The sequence below is a fragment of the Callospermophilus lateralis genome, chromosome 13 (genome assembly GCF_048772815.1).
Source record: "Callospermophilus lateralis isolate mCalLat2 chromosome 13, mCalLat2.hap1, whole genome shotgun sequence".
NCBI classification, from domain to species: domain Eukaryota; kingdom Metazoa; phylum Chordata; class Mammalia; order Rodentia; family Sciuridae; genus Callospermophilus; species Callospermophilus lateralis.
In genome coordinates, this window is record NC_135317.1 from 42,727,126 (window position 1) to 42,746,602 (window position 19,477).

At 33.0% G+C, this 19,477-nt stretch overlaps 1 protein-coding gene across 19 annotated transcripts in view; it reads left to right on the forward strand.

Moving 5' to 3' along the window:
* Pard3 (par-3 family cell polarity regulator) overlaps positions 1-19,477 on the forward strand; it is a 666,792-nt gene that overhangs the window by 393,886 nt on the left and 253,429 nt on the right. For 13 of the 19 annotated variants that reach the window (XM_076832338.1, XM_076832348.1, XM_076832341.1 and 10 more), the window contains exons 8-12: positions 3,001-3,126; positions 4,254-4,636; positions 8,844-8,983; positions 10,986-11,114; positions 13,478-13,516. In XM_076832338.1, coding sequence (XP_076688453.1) covers positions 3,001-3,126; positions 4,254-4,636; positions 8,844-8,983; positions 10,986-11,114; positions 13,478-13,516 — 817 coding nt within the window. The remainder of the gene's footprint in view (positions 1-3,000; positions 3,127-4,253; positions 4,637-8,843; positions 8,984-10,985; positions 11,115-13,477; positions 13,517-19,477) is intronic. The other 6 variants (XM_076832340.1, XM_076832344.1, XM_076832350.1 and 3 more) reach the window with 1 other exon arrangement.

Here is a 19,477-nt window from a genome sequence, read left to right on the forward strand (position 1 = left end):
AAGTCTTGGTTAATAAATTTCCATTATATTTTTTGGAAATGTGCTGCTCTATTTATTTATGATTTTTAGCACTTTTATTGTATATTTGGATTACTGATGGATTTGGCCATATAAGAGAACCTATTCAGAAAGACAGTCATTATATACACAAAACATGGCGTGCTTTTTTACTTTAGGTTTTTTTACTTTAGGATTACTATTCTAGAGTGACTAATAGGAAAACAATATCTAGATAAACACAAACCATTGACCTGTTTATTTGAAAAGAACATTGATATCACTTGTAGAAATAAAATACAAATTTCTAAGTTTCCTGGTTTTATTTATTTAGTTTGTTATTTAGGGATTTTTATCTTGCTATGTTTTCCATGCTGGCCTGGAATGCCTGGGTGCAAGTAAGTCTCCTACTTAAGCTTCCCATGTACCTGGGACTGAGGACATGCACCAGTGTGCCAGGCATTTACACTGTTTTAAAGTGTTATAAATACTGAAAGGATCTATTGAATATAAATTCACAAATTTTGGGAAATTAGTAGTTAACTACTAAACAAGTGTCATTAAATACAGTCAAAGTATGTTTCCCTAGAAATTTTATGTGAGTTATTTTGGGTTACTCAAAATATTTTGGAGTACTTAAAAACATATTTATTAGTAGTCACTTTTGATCATAGAAATGGAAACATGTAAGAAAATTACTTATGATTTTTCTCAATTAAAACTAGTCAACTGGAGTCAATCTTGGTGCAGTATATTTTTACTTCAGGGACTGTATTCCTGCACTTTAAAAAGGTGTTCTAAGTCTGTAGAGGTAGGTGGCTTTTAGCAACAGGTGTGCTGCATCACATGTGTGGCTATGTTATGATTACCTATGGAGAGTTGAGGCCTCTTTACCTTTAAGATGTTCTTTTCATGTCTGCTTTGAAAGTCAAGTGGCCAAGTGAGTTTTTCATGTTCCAGTGGTATCAGTATCTGATTTAGTTTGATTTCTCACATAGATCTTTTCCATTCATCAAATTATAGATATATATTATTAATTTCTTTGATTCCTCTGTAAGAACACTGCAATTGAAGATAGAAACAAGTTAAATAATAGGGATGAGTAGATTGTGGTATGATGATATTTTAATATCTTAATTTTGGTGTCCTATGGTGTGGAATCTCTCTTTTCCTTATATGGACTGAGACAGTTAAGTTGCTCATGCAGGTAAATATTGTATTTTATTCTTACATTGAGTTGTGATAATTTTTACAGTTATAAATCCAATGTAGTAGAAGGTAACTAAAATCACCTACATGATTTATTTATTTATTTTTACTAGTCATTAATAATTTTAGATTCTAACACAAATAAATGCTAATCCTTCATTGATGAATTACAAAAGAGATTTCAGTATTACCTCTTTTTAATATTCTTGTAAGTTGGTAGAATTGATCTTAGTATAATGGCTCTTTATTATCTTTAATGATAAGCATTAGAATGAACTTGATGATTTTATAAATACTCATGGAAAAAAAAGGTTAAACTACAGAATGACAAGTGAAATGAGACCTTTGCTTCAATTGCTTTCCATTCTGTGGCGTCTGTGGTATAAATGAAAACAACACTGAATCTGAATTCTGATCACTAGCATTCTATTTTACAAAAAGCTTGTTAGAAATATGAGACTTGTTTGCCTCCGCTAAACTCAATCATCCATTCATTCAGTTGTCATTTATCAGACCTTACTACCAGCTAAGTGCTTGAGTGCATATTACTAAATCCCATCTCCTTGATCTTCTAGGAGCTTGCAATGCAATAGTAGAGATAAGTTGTATATACAGGAGAATGAGATAAAGAGCCATAGGAAAGATATGCCTACTGCTTAAGTATAGAAGAAGGAGGTATCTATTTGGTATATTTCTAGTGGGAAGCCTATACGTAATCCTGCAAATTGTTATTCTGTTGATAAATATATAGAAGTTACTGGAAATTATGATGTCTTTAACTTTAAAATATATGGATTCTGAATTCTAATATCTGAGCTTTTTTTTTTTTTTTGCTCCTCAATGAGGATTATGAAAGAAAATGCAAACTTAGAAGTCTCAAAAATAATTTCACCTAAAAATTCATATTTAATCATGATACAGAATTTATGCCAATTACCAAGTAAAAAATAGCAATCACACTAGGTTAAAATTCTTGTTGCTTCTGCATCTTAGGCATTTATTGTTTGTTCTGAGATATATTGAGTGTCCTGTAATTTAAGAAGTTAGTTGTCCCAGAGCAAGCATATTAATAATTTTTTTTCCATCTGCATCTTGGAAAGTTCATTCAAACTTCTCTTTTAATCTGAAGTTTTAGTACACATATGAGAACATCAAATAGTGACTGACATTATTTGAAACTCTTACTGACTTTTTTCTGTTTCTCTTTAAATGGAAATATTAGCAACAAATTACTTCCTTTACTTCCTTTACTGGGTAATCCTAACCAGGTCTGGTACTCACAATCTTAGATTCTATTAAATTCAAGTGACATGCATGGAGAATCTATTATTTCTAAAGTCTTTCCTATTACCTTCTGAAACCTTTAGTGCCATGAGGTTAGCTGTTCCTGGTTAACTTTTCTTTAACAGAAAGGCAGAGGTTGCCATCAGCAGTGTACCTGCTGGCTTAAAACAGAAAACTACAGAAGCCATGCACAAATGTAGGCTCATCCAGCTACCCTCCAACCCATTAGGCAAGCTGTGTTTGAAGCAGTTTTCAACATACACTATAAAGATTTTACTGTATGAAGCTTGTTTCAGAAATATAAGCCAGCAAACAATTTCTTATATTTATTGAAATGGTGCATTTCTACACATCATTTAGACAGTTTTGATTTTTGTCTTTGTATTAATCATAACAGTACACCCCTTTATAAGGGAGTCTTTCTAAACACGATATCAGCATTAAAGTAATATGACATTGTGCATGGTGGAAATATTACATGTGTAATAATTTGCATCCTTAATGTTCCAGAACCCTGGGTTTATTAGTAAAACGATTGGAGAAAGGTGGTAAAGCTGAACAAGAAAACCTTTTTCATGAGAATGATTGCATTGTAAGGATTAATGATGGTGATCTGCGGAATAGAAGATTTGAACAGTAAGTGTGTGGTGGCTGCACTGTGGTCCTTTTCTGCTTTAGGCATGATGGAGTATAGTCAGTTGAAAAGCTCCAAACATGTCTGCAATCTCTGTGTACTGTACCTGTTTTCTGCCACCATCTAACTTTTAACAATTTAACCAAACTCGAGGTAATTAACACCATTAGACTATATTTCAGAATGACCTCTGACCAATAGAGCTAGTTTTGGAATAATCTGAGCCCAGTTTATGTTATACAGTGATGCAGTTCTGTTGCTTCTTCACATTTTGAGAAACTCAGCAATGTGCTTATCCTGTAATTCACATTTTCAATTGTTGTACATAATGTGCCTTACTATAAACAAACAAACAAACAAACAAACAGAAAAAGACCACAATATTGTGTCTTCAATTTCCTTTTTCCCTACTGAGGACCTTATTCAATTAAAAACAAAAAGTTGGCCAGTTCCTGTTAAAGGGGCATGTGTGAGCAGAATAAAAGTGAAGAAGAACCATGGCTTTGAACATTTTAGGCAAGGACTCTATCGCTGAGCTATACATCCCCCCACTTTTTTTGGGGGTGGTGGTGGTGGTGGTGGTGGTGGTGGTAGTTCTTGTTCTTGAGATTTTCTTGCATAAACAATCTTGAATTAATTTTGCTGATAACTAATGAATAGGTAGTTGCTTTCTATGGTTTCCCAAGTTTATTTATAAATTTATTTCTCTGAAAACTCAAAGGGCTCCTTTGTTAGGGAAATATTTAATAAATTTTATAATTTGTATAGATCGTCTCCTAGGGAAAAGGCTGCATTTGATTTCTATTAATATTAAAATTAGGATGTCCCTGTTGTTCTTAAAACTGTTGTTTAATAATTTACAGTTGAGAGAATACTATTTTATTTTATCCATGATCATAGATAATTTTGCCATTTTTATTTAGAGAATGACAAATTTATATTTGGAGACATAGCTCTGCTTACATCAGAGCTTGCAAACTTGTTTAATAAATGGATTATCAGAATTTTGCTTTTCAGTTTCAACACTCTGTCAGTTCTTATTGCTTAATTAGTATACTTAATTAAGCTCATAATATCTTCTAGTCTGCTGGTCTTAATTTGCTAATCTTCCATTCTTTCTCAAACCCAGAGCACAACATATGTTTCGCCAAGCCATGCGTACACCCATCATTTGGTTCCATGTGGTTCCTGCAGCAAATAAAGAGCAGTATGAACAACTTTCCCAAAGTGAGAAGAACAATTACTATTCAAGCCGCTTCAGTCCCGACAGCCAGTATATTGATAACAGGAGTGTGAACAGTGCTGGGCCTCATGCATTGCAAAGAGCACCCAGACTGAGCCACCCACCTGAGCAGATAGAAGCTCACCCACGACTACCTCACAGTGCACACCCCTCCTCAAAACCACCGTCAGCCCCAGCTCCGGCCCCACAGAATGTATTTAGTTCAAGTGCAAGCAGTGGTTATAACACCAAAAAAGTAGGCAAGAGGCTCAATATCCAGCTGAAGAAAGGTAGGAGCTATCTTATTTTTCTTTGAAATTGCTTTTAAAAGTCAACTGACTAATCCAAATATCTTGAGTTGATTGTTTATTTTTGTCCAGTGCTGCGGGTAGAACCCAAGGCCTTGTACATGCTGGGAAAATGTTATAATAAGGAGCTACATCCCCATTTTAGCACCTTGAATTTGAACCTAGTACAATGTGAAAGAACTGATATACAAACATTAAAAACAAAACAAAGACCTTGTTTTTCTAATGAATTAAAAGCTGTATTTTTATGCTTTTCATATTCATTTGCTATATAGAAATTAAAAATGAAAATTTTAAAAATTAAGACTTCATGATATAAGTTTATGAGAAGAAAGTATCAGGTACTGTTGCAGTAAAATTTTTGATAATGAGTGGAAAATGTTTCAGGGCATGACCCACCAAACAAAACCAAAGTGAGAATTTGATTGTTTTGGCAAATATGGCCCTCAAAGAGGCCTCTAGAGGTTGTCTACCTCAGTTCCAGATGGGGAGTGACTGATTTGTGGCTGTTAGTTGTTTGCGGTAGGTTGCCAAGAAGTCAGGTCTTCTCTCCTTGTCTCTTACTTTTCCAGAATACTACATTGCTTTCCCTCTCTTCCCCTTCCTTCCCTTCTTCCTTCCTTCCTTCCTTGGGAATTAAACTCAGGCTCTTGCATGCTAGGTAAGTGATCAACCATTGAACTATATCCCCAATCCTTTTTTTGATTCAGGATCTCTCAGTTACCCAACTTGTTTGGAGCTTGTAGTCCTGTGCCACAAAGCCCACTCATTGCTTCTCTTTCCTAAGGTGAAAGGTATTGCTAATTGTTTGTACACTATCATTTAAGTGTCCCTTTCCCATAGATGGTGGATCCATGTATATAGGGAATGTGCTGTTCCAGTTTGCTGCCTCTACAGCTCAGAGCAGTCTGCTGGACTCCACTTTCTGGTTTTCAGCTGGTAAACACAGCACTGAGATATACTTTGGCTGTTCATGCTCCATTATATCAGAAGATTTTGATATATTTTAAAAGCATGTCTTTTGAAATAGTGTCATTATAAAAAAATGTTTTTATGAGCTCACCCAACTCCTTAACTTTGATGGAAATTAATCCATAGAGTAATTTCCTCATGTCACATGGCTGTTGGCAGAAGATTCCTATTCGAATGTTTTCCATATCCTGACATTCAGACAATCTTCTTTCTATTTGGGGTAGCATTTACAAGGTTTTAAGCTCTGCAACTGCTCTTTCCTTTCTAAGTCATATTCTTTCTTTGAACTTTTTGTGAACCACAAGTTCCTTATTTCTGGTTACTGATTTTCAAGCTCCAAATACTTGGTTGACATGATCAGGAGTTGACAGCTTGCCTGCACCACTTGCAAATACAGAGCCTAGCAGCAGAAACCCTCTCTAACTGTTAATTCCCAAATGAAAGAAATATCAGATCCTCTTTCCTCATTTTTTCTCTACTTAAATCACAGGCACTAGTTTTTAACCAAGAACTTATCAAGAACTACAAATAGAGTTGTATAAAAATAAAAGTCTACCTGAAATCTCTCCACAAAGGTAGAGTATCTTAGTTGGCCATTGCCATAAAGGTATTAGTTTAATAAATATGGTTTTTCTTTTAGATTGATGGAGGAATATGCATTTAGTTAATTATAGTTTTCCCACAATCAGTAGGCTTAACAAACTGTGGTTATAATATGCACTTTATTAATGAAGTGAAATTTTATTTGCTAGTAAGAGAACTATTTGGCCGAATTCAGGAATTAGTAGTTTTATTTTAATAGCGTTTAGAAAGATATGATTGCATCTACACAAGCTAATTTAGAAATGGTATGCTTAATCAATATAAGAAAAATGGAAGTGGTGGTTTACTTCTAAATATTTTTCTGACCTTGAGTAATCTAAATGATATAGAGGATTTATCCTGATTTTAATTTACTGTGAGGATGTATAATAAAAAGTGCATACTACCTATGCAACTGCTAATTCTTAAAATATTCTACATAAACATAAGTTATGTTTACCATACATAAATAGGAAGGAGAATACTGATTTCCTTTGATTTGGACTAAATAAAGACAATTTAATAATAGTGATTTTTATGAGAATTTAACAAGATTTTATTGTAGTTAATAATGCTTTTATCAGTTATTGTTACAGTTAACGTTTTAAACATTTTAAGGAAGTATATTAATATATACATAGTATGTGTTAGTTTGAAACTTTAATATCAGTTCAATGTAAATTAGTATGCTTCATGTGGCAGCGATTATTTAAAAACTGGTATTCTTAGTTCTACAAAGAGGAGCCTTCAGGATGATGCCTCTTTGGCATAATTTTGGAACTATGTCATTTAACATGACAAAATATAATAGCCCCAATGTACTTGCTTCCATAATTATGATTTCTTAATATTTATTGCCATTTGGCATTCTCAAATACCCTGCTCTTTTGGAGAAATTAGCTTTTTAATAAAGTCAAAGGAGAAGGTCAGTAATCTGTTTCAGTCAGTTCAAAATGTTTTGTTGGCTTTGCTAAATGAAAATTGATATCTATTTATCTTTCTTTTAAAGGTCATTGTGTGAACTTTTAGCTTACAGATTTAGGGGTTATTGCTGATATTTTAATAGTATTGAGGTTCATATAACAGTCAGTCTTTGTAGTTCATACAAATTAATATTGTAAAAGGAGAATAATTTAGAATTCTTTCTTAATAAATGTTATTGCATGTCATTAAGAGTTCTGTGAAAGCACAGGGACATATGGAAACGTCCCAACAGAATAATTAGGAAAATTTCTTATAGACAATATGCCATTCAAATCTTCTGCACTGAAGACTTAAAACATTAACAGTCTAAGCACATTGATGTGGTTTCAGACTAGAAGTAAATGAATATTTTGTTTTAACTACAGAATATTTATGGTGGGTATTGTTACTGGTATAATCAATTATTTATTTCTGCTTTCTTTCTTCTTTAATTCACATTTCTATTTGCTCATCGTTATAACATTTAATGTTATACTTTTTGTTATAATTTTGTACTGAATCCTGCATTAAATTAATGTACTCTAGATTTTTTAAGTTTATAGAGCACTATACGCTCATAATGAGCAAGTATTTTCTCTAATATTATGAAAATGAAACTAATATCCTACGAATTAAGGTTTTAAAAATGTTTAGCTATTACTCATTATTTTTGTTATATAAAAATTTTATTATAATAAATTCTGATTGATTAGAAGTTTGTCATTATGTTCAAGGGTTTTTTTCTTGCCACATTTTGGCTTATTGCATGGTCATTCTCATGACATACAGCGCTTTTAGACCCTGTATGGAACATATATAGATCGTTTGTCAAGAAATCTGCTAAAGAAGTGAGAATTATAGAAATCAAGAAACTAAATTATAAATGCCTCATTAATTTTAGTACCTTTCAGCATTATAGGGTGAACTTTAGATTTGGTGGCCATGGTCTGAGGTGAATCATTCAGTGAATAATTTGCCTTTGGTGGCGGGGGTGGGGGAGCAGGGAATATAAGTGGTAACTATATAATCTTTTGTTAAGTTCTCTTCCAATTAATTGACAAAAGTAATACAGTTCATTCGCTTAGTAAATAGCTGTTATTGTGGTTGTTCTTGTAGTTTGGAGAGAATGTCTTACATGTATCTAGAAATACTTCTCATTTCATTATTCTCATCTCACTGAACATTTTCTTTTTCTCCTTTGCTTCTACCTTTTACTTTTCAAAACTGGATATCATTCTTGTACAGTAATATTTGATTATTTAGCTACCATGGGTTTTCACAAAAGTTTTTTTCTTTGTTCTCGTAAAGCAATTTAATTTATTTGATACTTAAAGACTTAAGATGGACTTGAAAACTTTCAGCAAGCATATTTGTACGCTAAAACCTTCCTCTGTTTTTGAGAAGATTGCCATTTCTTTTTAGATGAGTGACTTTCGATAGGTAAACCATTTAAACCTTAATGTCATTTAACGTGAAAAAATATAATAGTAGTCTACCTCGAAAAATTATTACACCTTTTTAAGTATTAGAGAAAATGTTGGGCATTGTGAAAATTACAAATCTTTGAGGTAGAGAATAACGAACTTCTTATGTAAATATGTATACATGAGTGTGTACACGTGTAACATTCAAGATACTTCATTTCAGTTTTAAAATTTCCTTTCATGCTTAGGTACCGAAGGTTTGGGATTCAGCATCACTTCACGAGATGTCACAATAGGTGGCTCAGCTCCAATTTATGTGAAAAACATCCTCCCCCGAGGGGCTGCCATTCAAGATGGTAGACTGAAGGCAGGAGATAGACTCATAGAGGTGAGTGACTTTTCTAGGTGCTGTGTTCCATCATTCCTGAAAATTTATGTTTTCAAGAGTCAACTTGTAAAGTATTTTCATAAAATGGATATTATGTATTTGTGCAGAAGTATGCATCCCCAAACCATGTATTTCTGTTCTACCTCAGGTTTTCCCAGTTTATCTAACAGAGTTATACATACATTTTGTTTATGAAATAAAGGGATATCTTATTATGTATAAGTACCAAAATCAGTGTGTCTTGAAGAAAGGAACAAGTTTGAAATGCAGTGTGGAGAATGAAGTGAGATGTAAAAGTCCAATAATAAAACAGTTTCTGAGAATTTTCTTCCTGTACTTCATGTTATTTTGGTTCATTGGTATTTGAAGCCATCCTAGAAATATATACATGTATATAATTTCTGTCTGTGGAAATATTTGTTCCTGTAGGGAAAAAAGGAGAGACAAATGGAGAAACAGGATACTTTATTGGCTGTTTTTCCTAGTGTTTTCTGTAGAAAACAGATTCTAATGTTCTTTCTTTCTTTTGTGTGTGTGTGTGTGTGTGTGTGTGTGTGTGTGTGTGTGTGTTGCTGGAGATGGAATTTGGGGCCTGCTGCATGCCAGGCAAGAGCACTACCACTGAGCTGTACCCCAGCTTCTGTGCTTCTCCTTCTCCTTCCTCTTCCCTCTTGCAATCTTGTTCCTTGTCTTTCTTAGTAATCACTTTATTTTTAAGTATCTCTTTTTCATAATTTCTTCACTTTTACAACATTACAAAAGCTTTTGCTTGTCTTTTTGAGCAATTGGAATGACCTGGAAGCTGTATATATTCTGAGTTGGACTTGATTTTCTATAGCTGTCAGCTTTGCCTTAAATCTGAAACTTTACATTTGCATGTTTCCTACCCGACTGGTGTGAAATCGGATATCTAATAGTTGCATTCATATAATGGTGAAAATTTGGCAGACTCAGTTTTTTCTGAGTATCTGAATATTTGGAATCTTAACAAAGAAAAAAATATTAATGGATTCATTTTTTTTCTCTTTTATCTAGATTTTTTTTCAGTGTTCTTTGAACCTATTATCACCCGTTTCCTGCAATTCCTTAAAATTAGTCCTGTTGTCTATATATCAGTGGTATATAGACAATGGTTTTAGTAGCAAGGACCAAGTTCCAAAACATATTTTAACCACAGGAAAAATTTGACATTAAAATTTAAGTAATATACTTATTTTCCATGAATAACATTATTTTTGTTCAAAATAAATAATATGAAAGTATTTTAAAAGAAACTTGTGTTCTTATTTTGTCAAGTATAAAGTGCTTTCTAAAACTGATGTTATACTTCTTGTGAGATAAATCAGTGAGATTCCAGGAGAATGAGTTATTCCAATTCACTTTTTCTACTAGAATTTTCTTATAACATGCGAAACAATTGAGAAGAAATATTGCTTTCATTTCAAAATTATCATTATCTTGTAGTGATTCTTCTGTAATGTTTGATGTTTTACATTTTAAGCATAATTTTTTTCTTCATTGTTACTTTCCTGAAACTTAAAATATTTATGCCAAATTATTTTCTATTTTTTCTACTTCTTATCAGAGTAATACTGTTTTATTTTAATATGAGAAAAACAGTGATACACAAGACCATTAAAATATCAGTTCAAAGTCAAGATTTGTATTGACTTGGCATTTTAGCTGTTTTCGTTTATTACTTGTTACTTGTTAATTCCTAGTGCTTGTAGCTTTTGTTTTATTGATGTGCACTAAAAGATTTATTACTTCCTAGCATTCTTCTAGATATCTGGCCTAGGGTTTTTTGTTTTGTTTTGTTTTGTTTTTTGTTTTTGTTGTTGTTGTTTTTTTTAATCATAGAAGCTTAGTGATAACCAGGTCATGGCAGAATTTAGCATGAAATAAGTTATATTTCATACCAAATATGGTCAATTCTAAAACACGTGTCTTCTGTTAACAATCTGTACAGGATTTCAACTGAAATTTTTTTATTTGCTTTTAGGTAAATGGAGTAGATTTAGCAGGCAAATCCCAAGAGGAAGTTGTTTCCCTGTTAAGAAGCACCAAGATGGAAGGGACTGTGAGCCTTCTGGTCTTTCGCCAGGAAGACGCCTTTCACCCAAGGGAACTGGTGTGTAAATTTAGAGCACATGAAAGATTTCTGATGTACATGAGCCAGGGATCTGGGTTAGCTACCTGATGGTGAATGTTTATGGAGACAGTTTCTAAGGAATTTCTTTATTTTATATTTCTTTCTATCCTAACTTAATATAAGCATTTTGTTGTCTTCCTTACCTGACTTGGACATGGATATCCACAATAATGAACATTAGGATATTTAAAAACAGATTGTAGGGGTATTTTCCAGGACATCAAATATTTATCATTATTCACTTTCAGATGAACCAGTTGAATAAAGACATCAGTGATCTCATAACTGTCACTCCAAAGGCTGTCATCAAAAGCTTGCCATCTTCTCCCTGGCACATGACAAATTTCATATTTTCTTAGTAGCTTAGCCAAATGTAGATGGTCACATATGAAAAGGAGTTTCTTGAAAAAAATTACTGAAAATAAGAAGACCTAACTGTCAATAAGTCTCAGGGCTATTAATGACCAAAAAGATCACATTGTTTGGAATGGCATAAATGAAATAAAAAGTCATTTGTTTAGAAAAATCTACTTTACTTTCACTGCTTACATCAATAAGTTCAACTATTAGAAACATTTACATGGCATTGGTGTGAATGAAATACATGTATTAAATATACGTTGTTCTGAATGTTTTTTCTTCAGAAAGTACAATATTTCAATTACATATAAAAATGACATAATTGGAGAAATTGCCTTTTCTTTTTATGTGGTGAGAAAATTGCTTTATTTCAAACATAAGTGGTATTTTAAATGTTTCAAAACAGTTTGTACCTGGTTAGAATATTTGACATCTTTTTCAGCTAGCTTGTTATTTCATCTAAAGGTAAATTACTGTGTATAAATTTGGCAAGGTTTTAAGGTATAGTTCCCAAATTGATCATATAGACCTAATTTCTCTTAGGTTATAATTCATGTATGGATGCATCATTGTTGACAAAATTTTTCTTTGCTTATCAATAAATATTTTTGTTTTCCATATGAATTACATATGAATTACATATAAATTCATATAAATAGTTATTTAAAATAGAGTTTCTTTTCAGTCATTAATTTTGCATCCCTTGGTCCTAACACTCTCTGTGATTTTGTGGAAATTTCATATGGTGATAGGGGTTGAAAAGTGAACACTTTTGTTTTAGGTTGATTTTGAATAAATTATGAAAGCTTCTTTATATTTAAAAATGTTTAATGCATTATTCCTCAATTTAAATTCAGTTTTTCATGTTCCCCCCACTGTTATCCAATTTTGTGCTTAAAATGCCACCTGATCCTAAATCTGGAGATGTCTCTATTAAATTGTAAATGAGCACTTACCAAAACAACAACTAAGCTTTCCATGTGATTTGATGAAGCTTTAATTCTTCCTGGGTGTATCCAAGCCATGATAGTTAGCATCATTAGACTGCCAAAGCTTCTACACTGCTCTTCAGCAGCCTTCTCAGAGTGAGTGCCAACGTATAGACAGCCCAAGGTTATTCAGGTTCTTCTGGTCCAATTTTGATCTCTCAGGCTTCTGTTTTTCCCGTCTGCTGCCTCTTGTTGTTTACCCCGCCCTTGGTTATTTAATTTATTGCTTGTGAGCTTTTCATTAAGGAAGGAGCCAGTAGGCCGTCAGTCAGTCCATTATGTATGTTGCAGCTGCCTTTCACGATTTAAAAGAATAAAATTCTGAAAACTTAAGTTAAAGAATGGGTGGGTGCACTTAATGCTGATCTTTGAATCTAATTAGTGTAACTCTTTTCCTCTGTTGAGGATTTCTGTGTTTCACTTCTGCGGGTCTTAGTCTGAATACTTTTATTAGTTTGTGCCCTTAAAAAATAAATTAATTAAAAAAAAATTACCCCAAGAACCAACCTTGTAAGTACTCTATATTAGATGAAAAGAATAGTGTGTTTATTCCCTGTGTAATATTTTAAAGTAAGAAGTTGTGGTTCAGACTGTGGTTCAGACTGATTTATCTGTCTAGTTATGAAATGATCCAATACTTTAAAACCTAGATTAGGTTGAAAAAATTAAGAAGCAAAATTAGAAATGGTGCCATGATTAGGAAGGAACTTTGAGATTTGTTTTCCTGCCAGTAATACATTTATGATGTTTTATGAATGACCAAGTAAAAGTTATATTTAGAAAAGTTTCTAAAAAAAAACCCCACACAAACACCACACACATCAGTGAAAGTTGGGAGGTAGAGAAATCCATCAACCATAATATAATCACCCTTCATCTAGTTGGTAGATTTTAAGAACCAGCAAAATATCCATTAAAATAAAACTTTGTGTCCCTGTGTGTTGAAGATGGCTTTGGTCAGTCTGTATTTATATTTTTCTTCGATTCTTCTAGAATGCAGAGCCAAGCCAGATGCAGATTCCAAAAGAAACGGTAAGAGCTTTATCTTTTGCAGGATGCAGAGATGTTGGAAAGATAAACGGAACTAACTTCTTACTAATTAAACATGAAGTAACTTGACCTGCCTTTTTCCCAAAGTGGTCTTATTTTTAAATGATTCATGGTTACTACCCCATATAGAAGATACTTTAGATTATTTTTGGTCAGATAAGAATAGAAAAGAGAGATTATTTTCCTATTACTCATTAAGACTTGGTGAGGTTAGTAGTTGGATAGATATGCAATGTATTTCACTAGTTGTGAAATACTCTGTTGCTATCAAACGGGGAAAAAAGGGTAAAAAAACTTGAAAAAATAAGCTAGAATAAAGCAAAACTAAGTGAATAAAATAAAGATGTATTTTAAGGAGTAAAATTTGAAATGATATGTCAGTAATTGGTCTAAACACAGTTGTCATAATAACTAAAGGGGGAAATTTCTCTTAATAAAATTCAAGTACTGGCAACTCAGATTAAAATGAAAATGTAGTTGTGTCATGTTTAGAAGATGGATCTGATTCAGGCTGGCAGGAATCATTAGCACAGAAATGTTGGGATTGTCCTGTCAGTCTCTGCCATAATTTACATGGGGCAAATAGAGAGGGCATATTATATTGGCATATAATATTATTGTGTAGAAATTCTAACAATCAGGATCTTTTGTAAATCAAACAACATAGCATAACCACATATCATTATCAAACTATTATATATATAAAATTTAACAAAACCATATCCACAGAGGGTAACCTTAATAAATATCTTTCCAAAAGTTGTCATGTTAAGTAAGGCAAAAAAGTGAGACTTTAAAGAATTTGAGTAATGTAATTAATAGGTTTGACATTTTGTATAAATTCATAAGCAAGGAACTTTGAACTAATAAACAAATGGAATGTTATTTTTGAATATTTAATTATTCTAAAAATGGATGACAATCAAACTTCAGAGTTAAATCACTAAAGCACGTTGAAAATATTACGCATTCTCAACACATAAATTTGGGTTGTATAAGTAGTAGACTTACATTTTTGTTTGTGAAACAGATAGGTCAAAACCACAGTGATAATTGCCTGTTGGGAATGTAGGCTAAGGATGAGGGGAAATTGAACAGATTGCTTATAGAGACTAAAGTGGAGTATGAGAATAATTTATATTATTTGAAAAGACAGAAATTGTGGCAGTGTATAATATAAAGCCAAGGATTTAAATCAGCTTTATATCACTATAGGAATATACAAGTATATCATTTCAAACAGATTGGCAATTATGAAAACAAACATGGTATGTATATGTATGTGCATGTATCTTAAAGATGGCATTTTATCTTTTAGTGGTAAAATATGTGTCACTTAGTGTTTATAACAGTTGGCCAGTCACTTTGTAAAATTAAATATTTTCTTTTTTGGTGCCGGAAATTGAACCCAGAGCCTTGTATCTGCTAAGTACGTGCTCTACCACTTAGCTGCACCTCCAGCTTGACGTTCACTTTAAAAAGTTAGATTTCTTCCTCTTGGTGTACATGAAAGTAAATCCTGGTTCCATATAAATTTTAACCTAAAAAAGTATTACACTTTTTTTGGGGAAAGTATATGAAAATTTCTTTGTGTAATGAATGCCTGTCTGAGAATGATGAATTGACAGATTACACACACACACGCACCCCATCTATAAGAGTTCTTAGTATTTTTCAATTTAACAATCGTGCAAAAAACATACCTATGCCAACCATTCATTTTTTCACTTTCAGCATATTATTAAATAAATTACAGGAGCTATTCAGCACATTTTATGCAATAGGTCTTGTGTTAAAGATGATTTTGCCCAAATGCAGGCTTTTGTAAATATTTTGAACACATTTAAAGTAGGCTAGAGTAAGTTATGATGTGTAGTAGATTAGGTGTATTAATTGCATTTTTTGACCGATGATATTTTCAAATTAGAATGAGTTTATCAGGATGTGATTACATGTGTGTCAAGAGAAAAAGATCTATGTATGTATGTATATAGATTTGTATATAGATAGATATATACACTTTTTTTGGTATATCAATAACTACATCCTAAAACAGTTGCAAGCTGAAGAGGTAAGTATTTTCATTGTGAGCCTTGTGTGAAGTGCCATTCCTTTGTGGTTCAATCTTAGCAGCATAGGACTTTTGGGGAAATAGATTGACTTCCCACATAATCAACATATTTTAGCATCTCTAACATTCTAAGATAGGAAATAATGGTTTAACAAGTAATAATAGTCATGTTCTTTCCAAACATGTAATCAGTCCTCTTGAGGAAACTGATGGTTTGCCACAAACTTTTTGTTCACTAATGGAAAAAAAGCAAGTTTACCTGTGATCCTTCCTTAAAATATGAGGACCACCAGGTATGGTGGCAACGAATCCTGTAATCCCAATGAATCAGGAGTCTGAGGCAGGAGGATCTCAAGTTCAAGGCCAGCCTTAGTAATTTAGGGAGACGCTCAGCAATTTAGACCCTGCCTGAAAATAACAAAATGAAAAGGGCTGGGAATGTAGTTCCATGGTAAGGTGTTTATGGGTTCAATCTCTGGTACCAAAAAGAAAAAGAGATTCAAGGGCCAGTTCAATCCACTAGCCTGTGTGTTCTTAATCGCACGTCAGAGCAGCATACAGTTGTGATAAAGAAATAAGTAGGGTATATATATATATATATGTGTATCTGCCTTCTGATTGTAAATGGAAACCTCTTTTTTCCTAATAGAAGTTTTCCAAACTAAATCAAAAAAAGCATAGTTTTAAATTCCAACAAAGATTTTTGCTTCTTAATTTATATGTCCTTTTATATTTGTGTCTCTCTTTAAACTCTGGCTATACAAAAACATTTTGAATTATAAAATACTTAATGTTTAAATAAATTGGTGGAGGCTGAATATTTGCCTTTCTTTGTACCTTTTTCTGGCAAAAGCCTTTTTCATGAAGTTAAAATATTGCCAATGCTTGACACATAGCGGAACTCAAGAAAAACTCCATGTTAAGACTTTTACTCTTTTTATTGGTTTTTTTTTATTTTGGACGCTAGGTTAGTGAAATCCTAAATTATACCCCTTCATCCTAGTGAGAGGGGCAAATATATCAATGATTTTACAACAAATCTGAGTCTTAATTCCCAATTCTCATTCCTTAGGGTTGATTTAGGAAGAAAACGTGGTGTATCCTCTTTAAACCACAGGAAAGTTACCTGTGGTGGAGTTGTATCTTTTTTTTCTCTCTCTTTCTCTTGAAAGACGTATTTTATTGCTGTCTAGTGTAACATATGATTTATTCAGGCTCATAGAAAAGAAGTTGGTTACCCCTTGCATGTTTTGAACATTGCTTGTAACATTACAGTGCCGTTAATGATTGACATTCATTTATCTGTTGTGATTTTCCCTTTTGTGCTAAGCTCTTTATGTACATTATGTTATTTTATCTTTATTATGTCTGTGTCTTAGTAATATTATCCTTTGTAAAACAGGAGAAAAAAGAATTAAATTTAGGGTGCTCTAAATCTTGGAGCAGGAATAAACTCATGTTGTCTTACTCCAGAATCTGCAAGGCAAAATTTGCTTCTCCTCAGTATTGGTTATTGTGAAACAATTTGGTATCTGGAATTTAAAAAAATAAGTAAATATCTACTTATATCTAAGGTAATGAGTTTCACATGTTATGTCAACAAACATGATTGAATTTTATTAAAATAAAATAATTCCATGTTTATATGACATCTTATTAGTCATGATATTGAGAAGAGATCCCTTTTAATTTCTTTATATTAGGAATGGATTATATGTAGATGCTATTGGGACATGGGCTCCGCATTGGTGATTTCTGTTCACTGATCCACAGTCACTTTTGTCATTTCCCACTTTGTTAACTGACCTTGCAGATACCCTCTCCTTACTTGTACTACTCTCCCCTTTGCCTGTCCTTAAGGAATATGGGAACTTGAAAGTCCTACTGTTTCATATGGCTTTCTCAGACCAGATGTAGAGTTCTCTGCCTTTTTGATTCTTTAGCATATTTGTTTCTATTATTTTTATTTGTAGAATGATTTTGTCTTGCTTTAACCTTTATACTTCCTTGTGATTTCAAGCATCTTGAGAACAGATGCCCTATAATACCTAGCTCCAGCATTTATCCCAAGTGAAAGTTCAATGAATTTATCAGTTATGTTAGTTACCTACAGCTGATTTAGTTTGAGAAATAAAACATTATTAAGATTTGATGAATAGGATCAATGTCTGGTAGACCTTTGAATTTCCAAGATAAAAAATTCCTGTATATCTTCCTAGCAATGGACAAGTTACTAGGGGTAGGAGATTAGAATCTTGTTAAGGTTACCCATTCAAATTGGATAGAAAGCTGAATTCTTTAGCAAAGGTCCAAAGCCTCATGCTCCATGTCCTGGATGAGTTCCTTTTCTTTTGAAAGTCTATGAAATTTATTTACTTGGTAGGGAATAGATTTTTCACTTGGTGTGGAATTCATATGGATATCTGGATTGAACTTGATATTATTTGGGAGTTTTAGGGTTGAGAGAGAGAGAGAATGAGAGTGTGTGTGTGTGTGTGTGTGTGTGTGTGTGTGTGTATTATTATATGAAATTGGCTCATGCCATCATGGAGGCAGGCAAGTTTACATTTGCAGAGTGGGCTGAGTGGCTGAAAACTTGAGTGGAGATGATATAATTCCACTCTCAAGGCAGGCAAGGTAGAGCCCCAAGGGAGCCAATGGTAAGATGAAGAATAAAGAGAGTTGGCTGAAGAATTCTTGCTCAGGGAGGCTGGTGTTTCTGTGCCTTTCAGGCCTTCAGCTGACTCGATGATGCCCAACCCCATAATGGAGGGCAGTGTACTCAGATTTCATTGCTTTAAATGTTACTCTCATCCAAAACACCATTTATATTGACACCTAAAATTAACCACCACAATAATGTGAATTTATTGGCTATGAGGCCTTGACTTATCAAAATATCAGATTCTTTCCCATGCTTCAAATAGATTAATATATACTTGCTTTGACCCCTTTGAAGAAACTAACATACACAAATTATTTTGACCTCAGTGATTTGGTTTTGTGCATCAGTGTTGCTGTTTATAAAATGTGTGACCCCATGAACTCTTAATGATGACCCTAAAATCTTATAGTTGTATGCTAAGTAGATTGACTGATGTTGGGTAAAAGTAGAACTTTAAAACATAATACAGTTTAGAGACGATACTAAACCATAAAAATAAGGTGTGACACACTTGAATTTCAAGAATTCAAAAATGCATTCTAAAATGAGTTATTGGGCTTTTTCTCCAAAAACCTCAGGAGTATATTAGGGATTTCTTGGGTCCTTCCTTAAAGATCAGGGGACATATTCATAGGGTAACTTCAGAAAGTTTATAGCCTCAATTTTGAAATCCAATGAGCTTGGAGTCAGTAAGCATGGTCATTAATAGGTTCATTTAACTAATAGTTACAGTAGATCAAGTGTAGGCCCCCGTGTTTTATCCTACCATAACTTAAGAGTTGAGCCAGGCAAAACAAATGCTTATTAGGGAATAAATTTGTTAGTCAATTCCTCTTCATCTGGAACTCTTCAGGTTTATAAACTAAACACTTTTTTAGGCCTATAATGTGATTTAATTTTAATAATAGTTAATGCATGTGGAAATATTCAAAACTCTAGGGTTTTGGTTTTTTTTTTTTTACTTTTTTTTAGTTGTAGATGGCCACAATACCTTTATTTTGTTTATTTTTATGTGGTGCTGAGGATTGAACCCAGTACCTCACACATGCACTGCAAGCCATTGAGCCCCTTAATTTTAGTTTCTGTTGAAGAAACTAACATACACAAATCATGTTGACCTTCATGGTTTGGTTTTGTGCATCAGTGTTGTTGCTTATAAAATATGTTCTATCTCTAGTCCTTAAAATCTTGATGCAAACTCATTTTA